Below are 19454 nucleotides of genomic sequence, written 5' to 3' on the forward strand. Positions count from 1 at the left end.
AACTAATGGCTCTACAATTACGTCAACTAATTCCTTGAGTATCTGAGAATGAATCTCACCAGGCAGCTGCTTTAAAAACATGCATCTTATCTAAGATATCTTCAACTTGTTTTTTTCCCTTGCTCTTGGCACAGTGCCTACCCTCTCCTTCCCCATTATCCTTAATACTAATTACATTCATTATCTGACAAATAACCTTTTGTGAAAAGGTAAGTAAAAAAGCATTGATATCAATATCCCAGTCATCTAAATTATCTGAACATGTCTCAGTTATCTCAATTAGATCATAATTTTGTGCGCATACTACTGCTTCCAGCTTATTCCCCACATTTCTTTAATTAGAAATGAGCATCCAAGAAGACTAGGAAATTGACCCACTAATTTCCTCCTTCTAACCTTAAGATTTCCCACGGGTATACTTTTATTTATCCTTACATTTAATTTAAATCACCTCAAACATGATCCAAAACATCCTCAGTATTTTAAAACCAAATCTAAAATGGCATTGCCTTCTGTTGGCTCAGTGATTATTTGACAAAGAAAGCTCAGATGGTCCAGAATATCTGGGCCCTACTAACATTAGTACCCTTTTCTCCCTTAATCAATACCTAGGAAGTTAAAGCTCTGATGGTACAGTAAAGTCCCTGTTATCCAGCATGAGTGGGGAATGCTAGGTTCTGGTTATATAAAAATTCCGGTTATCTGAGGCAGATAATGGGAAGCTGGAAGAGGGGGTGGCAACAGTCGCACGCGGAGCAGCAGCAGCACAGGGTGGTAGGTGGTGGCATAGTGAAAACAGCCTTCTGTAGTTTAACTGTTAAAGGTTGCAGTGACGTTGAGTCAGCAGTTAAGGATTACCAAATACTAGATCATGCTTCACCCCAATAGCTGAAGACTGCAAGCAACGACCCCCCTGAAGATCACAGGCCACAAAGCCAGAAGATCATGTCCTACCAATCCCAGCCTGCCAACAGGACAAGGAGGAGGACCTTCACATCTGACTCAGTGGAATCTGTCTCTCACCCCATCCTCATCAATAAATTAAGTGGATGCAGCATTGATGCCTGCACAGTTGGATGGGTAAAAAATTGGCTGATGGGGCGCACCCAGAGAGTAGTGGTGGACAGGTTGTACTCAACCTAGCGAGATGTGAGCAGTGGGGTACCCCAGGGCTCGGTCCTCAGGCCCGCATTGTTTAACATCTTCATCAGCGACTTGGACGAGGGGGCGGAAAGCACGCTGTCCAAGTTTGCTGATGACACTAAGATGTGGGGCGAGGTGGACACACTTGAAGGGAGAGAGGCTGCAACTAGATTTAGACAGACTACAAAAGTAGGCAGACGAGAATAGGATGGGGTTCAACGTAGACAAATGCAAGGTGCTGCACCTTGGGAGAAGGAATCCACAGCATACATACAGGCTGGGGAGTTCCCCTCTTGAAAGCACAGAGGCGGAAAGGGATCTCGGAGTCATTATTGACTCCAAGATGAACATGAGCCGCCAATGCCAGACCACACCCAGCAAGGCCAGCCATACCTTGTTATGCATCCAAAGGTGCATCTCAAGCCGGTCCAGAGAGGTGATACTCCCCGTCTATGCGACTTTGGTCAGGCCGCAGTTGGAGTACTGCGTCCAGTACTGGGCACCACACTTCAAAAGGGATGTGGCCAGCCTGGAGAGGGTTCAGGGGAGGGCCACCTGCTTGGTGAGAGGGCAGCAGGACAGGCCCTACGAGGAGAGACTGAAGGACCTGAACCTGTTCAGCCTCCGTAAGAGGAGGCTGAGGGGGGACCTGGTGGCTGCCTACAAGCTCATCAAGGGGGATCAACAGCAAATGGGCAGAACTCTTTTCTCCCCAACACCACCTGGGGTGACGAGGAACAATGGTCATAAGTGGATGGAGAACAGGTTTAGGTTGGAGATGAGAAGGCAATATTTTACAGTTAGGGTGGCCAAAATCTGGAACCAACTTCTCAGGGAAGTAGTCCTTGCCCCTACCTTGGGCATATTCAAGAGGAGGTTGGATGATCACCTGTCTGGTGTCTTGTGAACCCAGCATTCATTCCTGCCTGTGGCAGGGGGGTCAGGCTAGATGATCTGTTCAGGTCCCTCCTGACCCTAGCTACTATGAAACTATGAATCCATAGTCTTGTATGGACAGTTATGACTATAAAGAACACAAAGACAAGCCTTTGGGTCTTTTCCACCTGCAAGGAATTTCAGGCGCATCCAACAAGACCCGATTCCATCCCTCGTGGTCAGTCCGGCTGAGCAACTTTACAACTTGGTAACACCTTAACCGTTGCAAGGCTGTATGTGTGTGTGCTTGTTTCTTTTGTATGAATGAATGAATATGCATGGGAATGAGTGAAGCCAATAGCCTTACTATTTTTTATTCTTATGTTTTATGTTCCGATTAATGCAGTGTTGTGCCTTATCCTCTGATAAGATTCCTGCTCATTTTTAATTGACACTGTACGCCCTGTGCGCACAACAGTGGTGATAGCCACCGCATGCGAGCTTCCTCCCCCTGCGTCGAGTTAATAAGAGTATTCCAGCTTGCAGAATGCCGGACAACAGGGGTTTTACTGTAGTTCTCTCTCCAACAGCATTATAGAGATGTTTACCCTCACCCAAGTCATACTCTCTACAGGTTAACAGCAGACCCTTGGCACTATCCTAGTAAACCTTCTTTTACTAATGTCCCCTAAAGTGTTTTAAACCCAAACATTCTGTTTTATCAATGCAATTCTATATCTCCTCGCCTTTAAACAATCTATCACATCTATTAATGTAGAATATTGTCCTAGCACCTTCACCTTTACTTCTATCTTTCCTGAACAGTGCATATCCCTTTAATACGTGTTTTAGTCATGACTGATATTTCAGCATGTTTCTCTTATCCCTGTAACCATGATCAGTAATTCAAGTTCTTCCATTTTGTTGACCAGATTCTTGGTATTAGCAGAAGACAGGGCTGGACTCGAAGATCTTCCGAGGTTCCTTCCAGCCCTAACGTCTGTGTCTAATGTCCATGAAAACATTTCAGTAGTTTCTTATCAACCACGCTCAAGTTTAGTAGCAGTTGCAGTTTTTCTACTAACTGAATCATCTAAGTGCTCTTCTCATCAGTATCAGTATTTTGTTGCTCCTTGCTGTCCATATATACTTTTATGCATTAATACTTCTTTACCCATTGCCATATGCTCATTTATCTCATTTTCCTTTATATTAAAACCTGACATGGAAATACTTTAAATCTCTACAAAACGTCTCCCCTCATTTCTTATTTATAGCTCTTATCAGGCAGGACAGCCTTGATCCCAGAATACTATTTCCTCAGGTACCTAGGTGGGGCCCCATCAAGAAAAGTACTACACCTCCATAAAAGCCTCACAATAGTTCAATGTCTAAAAATCAATCCCTGAGCCATCTATTAATCTTCATCATATTATCTTTTTCCCCTTTTCTAAAGACTGGAAGAATTGTTAAACATTACTTGAGCTTCTTTCTACTTTTTCAACAGCTTCAGCATGGCAGTTATTTTAATAGTTCCAAGTAGAATCCTGGTGTGTAATTTTTTCCCAACGTGAAGGACTAAGAAAGTCAGTAGATTCATTTCCATTTCAAAATGGATCCCTTTTAACTTCCATATCCCTTTTAGTCACTGCAAATGATCTGTTCTAACTTTGTGGATCTGTTCTGGTGATAGGTCTGTCAATTCTTCTAAATAAGGGATCTCCAATCACAGCCTCTTTCTAGTGAGGTTGCAAATTTCTATCCTCCTTTTTTCCATTCTGTCTTTTACTCACTCACATTGTATGCAAACATCCATTAGTACAATGTGAAAGCTGCAATGTTATATTTTTCAGAGTTAAAAAAATACAAAAATTAAGGTTGCTACAGCAACTTTAGGTTGCATTGCACATTAGGATCTTCTCTTCATGCAGCAAAAGGAAGCAAAAGCAAAGTTTCACAGTTTGTGTCCATTAAATGTTAAACATTAAATTCAGAATATTTAATAAATGATAAATCTTTTAAAAACTGCAAGCTGGCAAAAACGATTTTTTCCAATGAAAAAAATAATTTGTTTCATAAGACACCTAGTAAAATAAAGAAAACTTTCAGTTATAGTTGTTGTAAAGAGAACTTTTTAGATGAAACCCCTAGTCTTGTCTTTGATTTTAAATAGGCAGAACCTTGCAAACCCATGCAGAGTTAATTGTAGGATAGAGGTCTAAGTAGTTATATTATCTAATTATATCTGTTCTACAATAAGTTATAGAAATGCAAAAAAAAAGTAGGAAAACATTTACATTCTTTTCTGTGCTTGGTAATAAAGCTCTTCACTATCCTATAATTACTTAGTATTTGAAGAATTGTGCATCTAAATGTGTGCGCACACGCACGCACGCACGCACGTATACACATTAAGGTTTCTTATTTTCTAATGAATGTAATGTCCAAGCAAGCAGCAGCAGGACAGCTGAAGGAAGCTTTACTGTAATTTCTTGGCTTTAGTAGTAAAAAGCAACTTTGGCATTTCAAAATAGCCAAAAATAGTCTAAAATGGTCCATAAAGATTTAGAAATAATTACCAACCTGAACGTGATAAAAGCTCTTTATATCTATGCATAAAGGACATTTCAGCCCAACTATTTTAAACTCAAAATGTAAAGTGATGAGTTTTACACAAAATAGGTCTGAAATATCTTAATTGGAGATAGTCTGTACATGATGCTGAACCTTCATAGGCTGTTTATTTGCAGCAAAAATTTGCAGAACACTTTCAAAACAATAATTTAAAGAAACTGGCCTCACTCCTAATCCACAGTTATCTATTTTACCTATAACTAATTACCCACATCTGCAAAAACCCTATATTTGTAGTCGGCAAAATTTGAAACAAAGACCCTTAATACTGCCAAGACTTCTATCGTAAGTAATTCCATTGGGTAGTAGCCTTATCTTACTTAGCTACTGTTACATATGCAGAGGTCTTGTGTATAAACATTACACCAAAAACTTTAATATTAATAAGCAGTTACTCACTCTACAGAGGCTGCAATTCAAAATGTTCCAGTCAGTAGGAGCCCCACTATAGGATGTGCATGTGCCTCATACATGCAAAACAGTAATCTAAACAGCACTGTACATTGGGGTTAAGGCATCCATCCTGTGACTGCTTCCATACAAAAGGTGGGATAGTTATGCCTCCACATCATTTTCCTCACAATTCAAAGCTTGTATTACTGAGGATTTTAACAATGGGGATGAGAACAGGTTTGGAATACACAACGTACTGAAGAACTGGTTCCTGTAGGGAAACCAGACACTTTGTTCAAGTATGCATTGTAGGTAACCAACAAGCAGCATCTTCTCTGAATGCTGTGAATAAGAAGCATCAGCTGTTGTTTCAAAACCCTGGCTTGCCTCTGAAATTACATACAACAAGGTTCAGCCACATGTTTGGAGCTGACTGACTACAAGCGAAGGTGACAGATACAAGAAAGGCCATCTTGTTTGATGTATTCCCTTATAACAGCTTGAATAGAGGATCTACGGATTTCAAGAAAGTCTTGTCAAGATTCTTCGCAGAAAAACAAGTAGGTAACTTTGTAGGAGGCCTTCAAGGAGTCTGGATACTGTCAGATAAAAGACGACCAAGTGTGACTTTACTATAACACGACATGCCAATATGGATGGGAGGCAATCCAGCCCATCTCAAGTATAGTATATAGTTGAGCATCTTTGATTCTGAAGCTTCAACTAGGTCCAAATTATGCTGTATTGCACTTTTGGAGAAGAGACCAGACTCTGTTCTCTGTAAGAAAGCTTTTGTTGCCTAAAAGTTGGTCAAGGCTCCATGAAATCCATCCCCTGCAGTGGCATATACAATCCCTTGCAGATCACAAGGGGCCACAGCTGGGAGAACAAGGAGATAACGTTTCAGGGGCCACTTGGGTCTCCTGTTAGAACTTCCTCTCTTTCGTATGGCGTCAGATACCAACTTTCAAATCTATGAGCCACTGTCTGGTATTACTGTTCAATGTGTGGATTCCATCTGCATTGTCTGGACATTTGTAAAGATTGCAGCTTTCAGTTAAGTGCTGTGCTGTTTGCTGAACGCCACATTCTCATGGAGGACTGTCCAAGATGTTCATCTCGTAAAAGTGTTGTTTTGAAACATCTATAGCCAGATCTCAGTCTGTTTAGCTTGACCCACACTTTTCTGTGAAGGTCATGCCCAATGGGGGACTCATTTGGTGCCAGTATAAAAACACTGTAGGAATGGGTCAGCCCATTCCGTTGCTGCCCTTAGGTTTGGTTCAGCAACCCCAATCTCTACCAGGAGCTTGTGGGTTTCATGTACAAATGGTTTACAATTTTTAAGCCTCTTAAGCCTCCATCTATTTGGGTTTTCAGTTAGCAGCTGATTGTTGTCATCTCTTGCAATAGAGGCAAGAGATGACAACAATCAACTGCTAACTGAAGACCCAAATAGATGTAGTTCTGTAGTTCTTTTTACAAAGCAGGGTCATTGCATTGCTTGATGAGGTTAACGAGCTGCTTGCACTGCTCGCCCCAGCATGGCACATAATGGTTTAAAGCCTCTAGGTACATAGAGTTTGGCTATTTCAATTAGGCAGTTTGTAAATGTATTGTAGCTTTGGTAAGGGTTAGTTTCTGATGGATCGTCTACTGGTTTGCACTCTGGTTGATCAGCCTTTGGTATTTCTGCCAATCAGCTGTCTGAAACTTCCATTTTGGAGCTGGTCTGGATGGTGTGGGCTGAAAAAAATCATATTGCCAATGCTGATGAATGAAGGTCTTTGTGGAGATTATGGAAACTTGTCAAGTACTTTTCTTATTGGGATTTTAGTGGCAGACTTATCAGCAGTGCCAATCACAGATCTCCAAGGAGAAAAGACTCTTCTTGAGGTAGTAAAAACATATACCATGGTGATGGAGAGGGACAGGCTTCCTTTACAGATGGAGCCAACATCTTCAGCATGGCAGTTATTAAAATAGTTCCAGCTGTACTGACTGGGGCGTACTCTTACTGCACCAGTAAGATCTGTACTGATGATCACAGGTGATGGTCTGAATCATTACAAGAGGCAGGGTTGCTGTTTGGGAACCTTCAAGGTTGTAGGCAAGTCTACTTATCACCAGGTCTCACACTGAGATATACCTGAAGCCTTTGTCTCAGTGGCTGGAATTCTCTCTCCTATGTAGTCTTGGGATTCAGTAACAAGTCTTGGCACAGGCTTTGATACCAACTATGTCTGTCGCATCATGTATGCTACTTGGATGCAGAAGGTGCTGACAGTTTCATGTCAGGTCTTTTTGGCTAAACAGACCACCTCATTTGTCTTGCAGCTGGTGTTTTTATTTTTTTATTTTTCCCCTGCTAAGAATCTGATAGGGCCAGGATATTTTTAAATTCTAAATAGTAAATTTGCCCCCATAACTCTTCAGAATTTCAGTTGAATTTGCCAAACTGTTCCAGGTAGAAAACAATGGCCAGGGAAAAGGATGGTGGAAGCAACCTGTTACCACACTAAGTAAATGCTTCAAGAACTTATTCAGGGTGCAAGAGACCTGGGCCAGATTCCCACTTCTTCATTAGTAGACTGAATCCAGATCTCCTCATCTGCTAGGAGGATATCCTAAAACCCTTCCCAGCCTTGTATCATTCTGAGTTAGGGCATACTCAATATTTTTGATGATTCTGTTCATTTTGCATTGTTTTTAAATGCTTACTGAATGAAAAAGGGGAAAAATGACAGTTGAACACATTTTGGGAGAGGGACATCTACCTGGGTTATAGCCTATGCTGCAATAACACACTGTTTACACAAAAAGGTTCAGTGCTTTAAAGGAGGAAGAAAGTAAACCTGCATCTTGGCCAGGTTACCAAACCAGTAGGCTAAAATTTTCATGGCTATTAAAAGTTCTCAAATTTTAAATGTTGCACGTTAAAATGTTGTAGGTTATTTTTCATTTGATATAAGCAACTGAAAAATGTACTCCCTCTCACTTAGAAAAATAAAACCCCCTGATTTCTGGTCAACCTAAACAAAAGTTGCTTTTAATTTTGAAAGCTAAAGCTCAAAAATCAAGCATCTGAACAGTTCTAGATCATTGTTCTCATCTCCTCAGCATCTAAAGACTGCTTAAAATCTATGTATTCCTACATAGAATAAGGCAGATCAAATCTTAATTCAGTATATGGACTCAGCTCCACTGAGAGGTAGTCACAATAAATACCTCTTTACTACAAGGATGCCTGTACAGGTAAAGTCCCATCTCATCAATATTTAGTCCAGATAGGTGGGTCTCATTCAAAGTGCTTGTAGATCACTGAAAAAAATTTTTGTTGTTTGTTTTTTTTTCATATATTCGTGTTCCTGCTTTATGGGAAGCAGAGGGTCAAAATTATGAAAAGAATTAATCAACAGATAAGAACCAGCTGTATACCATTTTTGTCCACAGGCTGATACAACAAAAGGGCAGGGGAGATGGGGGGAGACAGGGAGAGAAGGGTAACTGTGAGTGGCATCTATGCACAAGGAGGCACAGTCAATCTGTATAGCCTTAAGAGGCACTGATATTCAAAAGACTGCTCTTCCATGAATGGCACATGCTCATCTACAGTAAGATCTAAACTGACAGATACTCCACAATGGATAAAAAAGGAACAGCTAACTTCTGAATCACATTTATACAAATACAAAGCAGGTAGAAAAACAGCACAGAAGTAAAACTCTAAATCAAATAGTTTTCAAACATAATCAAACACCAAACACTGTGGTCTCAGACTGCTTCATAAAAGTGAAAACTTCAGCCCAGAATAAGTTAAAATATACAAAACCAATGACCTTCTCAAAAAGCCATCAATATTTACCTTTTTGGGCAAAAACAAAATGGTACCTGCTACTCGTGACTGTGACCTGCAACTACCTGGAAACTAGACTTACAACTCTTCAGTAGCTTATGAGCAACATGTATATGTAGAGCAGCAGATCCCAACTGCGCGTTGTGACCCAAATGGGGGGCCCCGGGGGGCAATGCCAGTGGCACCGCACAGAAAAGATGAGCCGTACTGTGTGCCAGAAGCTTCCCCACCCCTGGGCCGTTGGCACCACACTGCTCCCAGAAGTGGGGCATGGAAAAAAAAACATTGGGAACCACTGATGTAGAGCAATACATGCAAACAGAACTGGTGTAATCACTCAGGTACCATCCTGTCCTTATATCTGCCTAAATGGTTCAGAAAACCATAAGCTTTTGTAGATAATACCCTACATTGTCAGATGTCCACACACACACGTGCGCGCACAGAGTTATGGCGATACTATTTAAACAGATGTTTTTTAAAAAAAGCAAGTATATCTGTATATCTGCTGGATAAGAACACAGAATGAATAACTTTTAATATAAATGTTTTTCCATTTTTTTCTATTTATAAATAGTACTTTTCTCTCCTTAAATGGATTGAGGCAATAGATTGAGACTCATATATATGTTTTGAGATGCTGAATCTCAGCCTCTTTTGGGGGGTGGCAGAGCAATACTGAAGTACAGGTATACCCTGACCTTCTGATTCCTAAATGTGCTGTTACTCAACAGTTTCCAGCCCCACATGCACATTTCTACTGAGATGGAAAAGCTCCGCATATTCTAAGCTCTTCAAACATTTTGATTTTACCTGGACTTGTTTGGCAACATATTCCCACCAATGAAGTCATCCATCCATTCCCAAGGGCTATGTTTCAAATTTCACAACAATTTAAATCCTTACCTACCTGATATGCCATTCTTGCTGGTGTTCAATAAAGCTACAGATGCTGCAGAAACTCTTTTATTATTCACAGTCTGCCCTGATTTCCTTGAGGTACATTCTTCACTATCACTGTCCGGTAAATTTAGTAGCCTTGGCTGGAAACACTGTAGTCGACATGATCTGATATTGCTTAGTATTTCAGAAAGAGACAGTCTGTTTTCACAATGTTTATTGGAAGCATTTGTCCGTGAGAAATTAGAAGAAAAGTTTACAGTTTGGGAAGAGCTTGAAAAACTATTCAGCATTTCAGGGTCGATCTGTTTCAGGACAGGATCATGTTCTGTAGATAATCGGTCCATTATGATCCTGATTTAAAAGGAAGCAAAAAATGAAAGTACCATTAGTTAAGCAGTATCTCCATTTGACCCACACTTCTTTTAAAAAGGGTCAAAAGAATCAAAGCAATGACACTGTACCTTCCACCCCTGCCAAGTCGCCTTCTTGCAAATCCTATACATCTTCTTGGAACTGTAAGGGTTGTAAGGCAATGCCTGTACCTCAGCTTGTCCAATTCTGCCAATTCTGAATTCTCACATGAATAATTAGTTTGGTCCAAATGAGGCTGCAGGAGTAGACAATTAAATTTTGCATAAATGTAAAGTTACACTTACAATCTATTAAACTATGGCTATATAAAGCTACTTGTTAGCCATGATGCTATAGTACACTGTTATATATAGCAGTAAAGGGGCATGAAACTCCCCTAAACCAATAAATTAAATTACGAGTAAAATATACAGCATTTTCCGAAAAGAATATGCAAACGATAAGTGGAAGAGAGGAATCATATTCCAAAATGTATGCAATAGTTCCTTGACTGTTTGAGAAACAATCAATGTCAAAACTAGTTCAGGTAGTTATTTAAAAAGTTAAGGAGAAAGTTCCAGCTACATCTCTGATGCTGAATACATAATGACTATGTTAGCAGTCAATAAGAAGGAGCCTTTGGAGCTAGTATCAGACAACTCAGCAAAATTGGAGAACAAGAGAGACAACTGAACTGTATGAAACTAGAGGTGGTTTCACATACACACTTCTCTAACATACAGAACGAGTCATAGTAAGCAGTTGGCTAGCAGAAGAGTACAAGAATGACAATAATTTCAGACAGCCTGAAGACCAGCAGCTCTGACAAAGATGCAAACAAATTGCTTGGGAATAGCCCAGACATACAGTACATGTGGAAGAGACTGTACATCCACACTACTCCACACTAAGCCTCCAGTGGAACTTCTAAAGGGTTCACATTGGATATTCTGGCAATTATCTCCAAACCAATCCACTTAATTCATTACAGTATGGTTATAATTTTGCATTTAATGCAACAAACCTCAAAGCAGTAGTTCCCAACCTTTTTGGAGGAGGGGGTCCCCCACACGCCTGCACCACATTCAGCAGCAAATCCAGAAACGTTGTGCATGGAAGTGCCGGCAGCGAACCCAGAAAGAAGTGTTCTTCTTGAACACTTGCAACCCTCCTGAGGCCCCCCCACAGCCCTGATTTGGGTCATGACCCTAGGTTGGGAACTGCTGCCTTAAAGACACTTCTTAGTTTAATATTGTTTAAATAAAAAAGAATGTTGCTTCTCAGCCTCATGATCTCTCAGTGAGACAAGCAATGTGAATTGATTCTGATGTGATACGGTGTCAGCTTGTTTCAGGGTTTCTTTGTATGGATCTGTTAATAGTAGTCACCCAATACAAGTTACCTAAACAGCAGTAGATTAGAAAGATTTATAGGGTTCCTCTGCTAATCTCAATCTTCTGCCCATCCATGTAATCATGGTCTGATTTTTAGTGCATGGCTCCCAAAGATTTCAAACAGGATTTGAAAATAAAGCCATATTAACAGAACTAAATAATTCCCTGGCACCTACATTCTCCATATAGCCATCAACTGACAATTCTGCAGGAAATATCTCCAAAGTTGATGATTGATTTTAGTCAGTATACAAATCAAAGAATCCTCACATTTTCTTTTCTGTGATGCAGAAAATCTGTACAGGAAGCAGCAAGTAAGAGCAAAGCATCTGAGAAACAAAGGCTTCTTTCATAAACTTAGACAAAAGCATCTAGAGCTGAAAAGAACTTACCTGTATCTAAAAGAAATATTTTCATATGTTAGGGCACCACTCCACCCTCCCCCACCTTCCTCTTGTTATAGCAGAGAAGTGAAGGGGAAACAAAATACTAATATTTTGCCTGTATGTCCCTATAAAAATCCCGACACCATAATCAGGCAATCTTTAAACAACAGTAACGAAGTATACTACAAACAACTGAATTATCAGAGCCCTCTGAAAAGAGCAATACATGAGCTGAGAAATAAAAATTATTTAGCAGTAGAGTGTAGTTTGTGTTGACAATATTTTCAGTTTTAATTGTACTTGATTTCTTCCTCACGATCCTAGACAACCACTGCAATTATACGACAATCCCTCTAATATCTTAAATTACTTGGAAGTTGGAAGGCTGAAGCACAACATATGTACAGAAAGTTATGCTGTATCTTCAAAGAATTTACTCCTACACTGGCTAAAACAGCTAATATTTTGATGCAACAGAAGCAAATACAAAATAAAATGCATTTTAAAAGAGCACTTAAAAAGTGAAAAGGTATCTTTCTTAGGTGGGCATTTTATTTTCCCCCTTACCATCCCCAAAGTAAGTTACCTTGTTGGCAAAGACCTGGCACAATCATCAAACGTGTATGTTGGAGACAGAGCTAAGGGAGCAGGGGACTACTTGGGCTGGGGTGACCAAAGAAAGCAGAGGACTACATATACATTTCAAAGCAGAACCTGTAAGAGGTGAGAGACTGCAATACACTGAATGCATGAAAGGTGTGCTATATATGAGGGACCCAAAGGACATGCTATACAATATATGCTAGTATGGTCAAGGCACCCAAGGGACAAAAGGAGGTGCAGATTTGCCTACAAAAAAAAAAAAAACACGCAGAGATGAAGCCTGTGGAATCTCCACTCCAATGCCTAAGAGGACCTGTGGGAGGAACTGGGAAAACTGGAAATGCAATTCTTCCTGTTTTCTAGAAACAATGGTTGAACTGATTAGCTATAAGTGCCTTAGATTATCTTGAAGCAACTCTTAGAGCTGTAGCTAAGAAAATAGGGAAGCTTTAATTTAAAACCAGAATAAAGGTAAGCACAAAATGAAAAGCTGTTATGAAAAATCAAAACTGATTTTTTTTGGACTGACCAGATAACCTATTTTTTTGCTTGGAGAGAGGAGAGAGTCATCCGTTAGCCTGTTACCAATGTAACATACAAAAAAAAAAAATGCTTACAGCGTAATACTGGCATCCTGCTCTTCTTCTGAAAGCACAAGGTCCATCAGGATCATTCTCTTCTTCTGGTTCTGACACTGGTGAGGGTACCTACGGCACAAGTAAATTCTCTCACTAAAATTGCACTATCTACTTATTAGAAAGATATTTCACAGACCAGTTTTAATTAAAACACAGGTTATGAGCAATTAACTTTTGATTACACATGTAGTAATGATACTGTGCATTTATCTAACTTCTTTATGCATGAACCCGAATCAAATAATGTGGGTAAAACTATCACTTTTTAAAATAAGCAGGACAAAGCACTGAAAGATTAAACACACATCTGCAAGGTCACATCATAAATCAGTGACAGTATCCGAAACAGAAACCTGAGCACGCAATTTCTAGTTCTGTGCCAAGTTCCCTAGGACAACTGCCCAAATTACCATCCTTACCCATCTACTGTAAAGAAAACAATACAAGAGGTGCTTGGAAAATATAGAAGAAGAAAGATTTTATATCCAGGACAAACATCAGGAGTACAACTAATGTCTGTCTACTTCCCGATCCCCTTTTCTACCAGCTAAGTCACTTATCCTCCAATATGATAAAAAAAATCTCAAATATCATGTGAGCATGCTCTGTGCTTGTCCAAAACCAAGCATCCTCTTTTGAAATCAGATTACCCAAACCAAAGATGACTTCAATTTTTTCCAAGTCTTAGAATACACTTGAATTTCACTTTAGTAACAAAGTATTACCTGCGGGAATTCATCTTCATCTGAACTGTGGAAGTCATACTGTTTAATATCACTCTTATTGATAACAGGCAGAGGCTCAGTCATGGGTTGCTGTGGAGTTATCACACACTCCGTTTTAGGCTTCTTTGGATACTTTTTCTTTTGTCGAACAACATCTGACATGTCTTCCTTCAGAGATGAATGGTGAGAATGCTGTTTGTACAAGAGTTTTTGGATAAGAGAAAGAAAACAAAATATTTGTTAAATTAAAACTGTTCTTCTGTTTTCATGAAATATACATTTAAATAAATCATTACCAATCTCAGCCTAGAGCAACATTAATTCTATTCTTGAACAGAATACTGAGAAATAAAGTTGATCTAGAACTTTATAAATAAATAAAAGACCACTGGAATATGATTTATACCAAACAAATATTTTTTTAGATTATATAGCTATGTAGTTATGTGTTTTATGGTGCTGTCTGTCAGTCAATTCAGTATACTGGACTTTGAAATTCCACTGTGGTTTTTTTTCCCCAAAATTTAGCTTTCAAGAGCAAGAGACCTACAGGTCTAACTACTGTAAAATTTCCTGGGCTGTATAATGCAGAAACAATCTCATTTGACTTACTCTATTTCTTATGTTATCAGTTACATTTAATTTAGATTTCTGTTATACTAATTTCATGATCTCATTTTAGCAGATTAAAGCTGTTGAAATAATCTACAATTACTGCCTTGGTTTTTGGTTTTTTTTCACTCAAGGTCAATGTTATTTGTATTAAGTTAAACATTTTGAACTTTCAGACCCTTTATAACTTATGCTCAATTGCAAGAAAAACAAAGTTTGTATACTAAGGAACCAGAGTTTTTCCAAAAATGTACTTGTGAACACTGCTGGAATGAAGCTAATGCAAGCAACAGAAGTCAGTTCAGAAACCAAAACACACGATACAAAGCATGTGTGCCTATAACAGTATAAACATAACTGCCTGTAACTAACTAACTGACCACTAGGTGTCAGAAACGTTAAATAAAACCTGCAAGGACTTGCATGGTTAATCTTAAATGCTATAAAATACTTGAGAAAACCTATATTTAAAATGATTACTAAAAATGGAATCTGATGTTCAATGTATTTAACTAAAACTACTACAATATTAAAATTAAGTCACCCAGAAACAGCAGGTCAAGAAAAGAAACTTCCAGTATTCTCAAAAATACTGGAAACAAAAGGAAAAAAAGTCACTTGATACCAAGAAGCAATAACACAAAACTATGAAGAATGTAATTTAAAAAAAAAACCAGAATTGACAAAATCCTACTTTTTGTCAATTTTATTTTTAAAATGTCGTTTCATTATTGTATCAGTAAGTATCCACAACTTTTATAGAAGCAGGGCTTTCAAACTGCCGTATTTCTTCCTCATGTAAAGAAAGGGAAGGAAAAAAGATTATCTTCCTTAAAATTAAATGTGTACCCTTGTTTATATAAAACAATATGTAATATGCTGCAATCTATTATATGTTAAATATGTGGTGATGCTGTACTGATATTTAATTTTCCTCTTTTGTGCTGGGCCATTTCCTCCTAGAGTTCAGTAAATGGAGAACTAGATAAGGAACTTAACATACAATTCTGCTTTTACTTTGTCCTAAATGGAAGTACTTTGTCCTGTCTGCTTCCATCTTTTTCCATCTTTCCCAACAGACTGAGCCTCATTAAAGGGGGCCAATTTCAGTTTCAGAAACATGGAGATAAGAAGACCCACTGACCTCTCCCAGACCATTTCATATTGGGTATGCAGAAAAGGATTCACTCTTCTCCTTCTTTAAGTTGATCTTTATACTGGATTCAATTCAGTGTCAATTAAACAATAGTCCTTAGGAAGTATTTGGGAACTGAAGGTCCTAATAATATGATCTGTTAAACTACTTAAGGACAGGCAGCCTTCATATGAAGCACACTTAGAAGAAGCCTGACATATTATGGTTTGGCTGAGCAATAACCAAGACTCAGAATGAAGAGGTGGAAATGCAATACATAGGTAGTTGAGGGGCATAGGCACCAAGGAGGAATAAAAATTATCAAGAATGTAAAACAATTACTAAATAAGATCTATTATGTTGTGGAAGAAACTCCCAACAGCTTAAAACTAGACTGCACAGGTCTTCAAAACCTACTGCAGGCAACCTACATACTCTTAGGAGAATGAACTGTAGCCAGTGGGGAAACAAAAATCATTCATTTTCTGGAAAATGCATCTGGGTGACAAGTGTCCAGCAACAATCAAACAGGATTCAACAAGGATTGTTTGCGTTAGGTCCTTCTCTCCTTATCATTTTATTTCTATTTTGTGTGGAGTTTAACTAGTCCAAGCTGTCAAAGTAACTAACAAACATCGGTGCATACATGTCTTCTTAGGCCCTGTCTCCGTACCGTGATGACTCTATATAAAAAAAAATAAAAAGTGCTTGTGTTGCCTGCTTTATTTCTATGTGCAGTCTACAGTATGATTCTCTCAAGTGGTCATAGGAAAGAAATTTAAAAAAAAGCCCCCAACACACTTGACAGCTGCTTTGATACTGCACAGCCCTCAGTAATATCAAGGCTACCCACATAGGGTACATCCAGACGTGTAAGGACATTTGGTTCCCCAGGAACAAGGAGCAGTGAGTGGCGCACCTTGCACCGCCATATCTTGTCCCTGGCAAACGCCCGTGTCACACACGCTTTGGCTTGTGGCAAGTTGTCCCGGGTAGTGTAGGGGAGGCTGGGGCCAGCACTGTGCTGGCCCCAGCAACCTTACCTGGAGTCCTGGGGGCCTCCCGGAGCTGCAACCACAGCAATCCTGCCAGGCAGAACCTAGCTGGCAACCGCTGCAAAAGTGCAGCTGCAAAAGGCCTGGCTCCACTTTTTAGCAGTGCATGCTGCCCAAGTATGCGCTGCTTCAGGGTTTTTTCCTACCTTTTATTTGACCCCTGGATATCCAGGGGTCCAAAATAAGTGGAAACCAACAGAGCAGGGCATACTTGGGCAGCATGCCCTGCAGCGCGGAGACCTCTGGACTGTGTGGTTTGTGGCACTGCAAACATGTTTGCAGCACCACATACTGCATAACCGTGCTTGTCTGGACACGCCCATAAAGTCCAAAATATCCTCCAACAATAGGTCACAGCTTTTTCCAGTTTTTCCCAACACCTAACATGATGCAAAATGCAGAGCAATACTGGTATTCTACCTGAAAATATCATTAGTTTAAATCAATGACAGCTAATCTTTTTTAGCAAGTGTGCCACAAATTAGCCATACATCCTCAGTAGCACTCCCATCCTTCCCCTGCTCAATCAGCTGCTTTGTTTTCTGTCCCATGCCCTGTGCCCCATCTCCTGTCTGTTTCACTACTTTCTACTCCATGCCTGACTTGCTGCTGTTTTCTGCTCCCTGCATTATCTGCTGCTGTGGTCCCAGTCCACCCACTCTCTGGTCTGCCACATGCCACAACCTGGCCATCCCTGGTTTAAATACTCTAGGATTTCTGATGCATAAACAGTTGGCTGCATTTCCAACATCTGTACCTTCTTCATTAGCTGTGATTGATACCCTTAATTTCTAAAGGAACATAATCTGTGCTGAGAGTCAATTCTGCCAACAGCCATCAGCATCCTGTGACTGTACTACAGAAAAAAATTCAAGGTTCTATTCTACAAATGAAGACAACAGAAACATTGCACTGTATAGTGTAAGCCACTGTTCTCTATTTTTAGAGGTTCTTGTGTGTAAACATTTTTCACTACACTCCCCTACGGTTTTCAGGATATGAAGAATATAGCCTTATTATTTGTTAAAAAAGGATGAAGTCATTCAGTATTTTCAAAATCTAGACATAACATATTTTAAAGCCTGGGGCCAACAACATGTGGCCTGTAGAACCATTGAATCTGGCCTGTGGAGCCAGAAGGCCTTGTCTCTGCAAAGGAGCTGTGTTCAGGCTTGGCACCTGGCAGCTATACCCACAGCTTCCGGCTGCACATGCACTACAGCTGGCGAGGGAAAGGGTGGGGAGGAAGGTAGCAGTGCAGGCTGGAAGCTGCACGTGTGCTGCAGCCAGGGAACAGGGGACTGGGGAGAAGCAGCAGCAGTGTAGATGTAGCACCCACTGGTCTGGCCCCTGGCTGCTGGTGATGTACCAACCAAGCCAGGCAGCCCATATGGAACTGGAGCTTGATTGTTCCAACCCACAGCTTGAAAAGGTTGCTGGCCCCTGCTTTAAACTGTAAGCTCCTCTCATTAGAGATTGACTCTTGCTCTGTTTCCCCAATAAAAGTACCTACTGAGAATATTTGTTGTGTTGGCAACTTCACTAGATGAGCTTATCAAAAGAAAAGGCAACACTGCAGAAGTTAAGTTTACCTTAACTTTACATTCTTGAACTTTGTGGTGGTTTCCATTATGAAGTGTTGCTGGAGTTGTGCTCATCTCCTTGTCAGGTCTATTAAGCTTGACTTCATTAAGTATTTCACCCCCGTAGTCACCCAAATGGTACCTTGAAAAATTGTAGAAGTGCAATATTATTATATTATATTAGGAATGCATTTTCAAAAATAAAGCTGTCCAACAAATACCATTTTCATCTTCTATGAGGCTAAAAATGGGATTTAAGCCTTCAACTAGGTAAATGTTGTGAGGTAACTCACTAAGCATCACAGATAAGAATGAAACCCTTTGTTTAATTAAATATTTTATACATATTTAAAGAGAAACACTCATAAATAAAGTTGTGTAGCAATTTTACCTTTTTTCCACAACTTCTAACGTTAAATGCAACAACTCGCGTTTTGTTTTCTCTCTTCTCTTAATCATCTCCAAAATTGTTATGGCTCTGCTAAACTCTCTTCTCAGTTTCAACATCTTCTCATAAGAGGCTTCATCATTCTTTCGATTCTGTTGAAATTGAATACAATATTAACATAGATCAAAACCATATTCTGGAACACAAGCTTGTTAGCAGTGTACAATATTTTGATAAGCTAATACTAAATGTAAAACTTGACCATTTGAATATTTATAATTAGGGCCCTTAGAAAATTGGGATTTTGTGGACTGCGTGGAAACGGCGAAATTCGCCTCATACCGCGATTTTTAAGGGTCGTGAGCATAGGTGGCAGAAGGCTGGGACTATCAGGGCTTAGCCCCCACAAACACAGAGCAGTGCAGAGGGTTGCAGGACAGTCAGGGAGCAGGCTCCAGGCGGCTGCAGTTGGGAGGGGAGGGACATGCACAGACAGACACGGAGCCAGGATTGTAGCCAGACAACGTAAGGAGCACTGCCCACCACAGCAGGTAGGTCAGCGAAGGGGAGGGAAAGGGCTGTGGGGAGACAGATTGAGCCTCCAACAGTGAGGAAGGGAGTGGGGCAGGGGCTAGGATGAACAGAACCCCATGGTGGGTCGTGGGACAATCAGAGCCCGGGTGACTCATCCAAAGGTATGGGGGGGTTCCTGCCGCTGTGTGCACCGCAAGAGGCCTAGCGGGCACATGCCCCTCAGATTTGTGTACAGGGCAGAGACA

The 19454-nt window shown here is 40.1% G+C and overlaps 1 protein-coding gene across 1 annotated transcript in view; it reads right to left on the minus strand.

Annotated features, from left to right (window-relative positions):
• Positions 1-19454, minus strand: part of EPC2 (enhancer of polycomb homolog 2) — an 82631-nt gene that overhangs the window by 22944 nt on the left and 40233 nt on the right. The window contains exons 5-10 of the mRNA XM_006278706.4: positions 18679-18827; positions 18297-18429; positions 13903-14094; positions 13157-13246; positions 10267-10412; positions 9813-10156 (exon numbers count right to left, since the gene is read on the minus strand). Coding sequence (XP_006278768.1) covers positions 9813-10156; positions 10267-10412; positions 13157-13246; positions 13903-14094; positions 18297-18429; positions 18679-18827 — 1054 coding nt within the window. The remainder of the gene's footprint in view (positions 1-9812; positions 10157-10266; positions 10413-13156; positions 13247-13902; positions 14095-18296; positions 18430-18678; positions 18828-19454) is intronic.

This window comes from Alligator mississippiensis, chromosome 4, assembly GCF_030867095.1.
Source record: "Alligator mississippiensis isolate rAllMis1 chromosome 4, rAllMis1, whole genome shotgun sequence".
NCBI classification, from domain to species: Eukaryota; Metazoa; Chordata; order Crocodylia; family Alligatoridae; genus Alligator; species Alligator mississippiensis.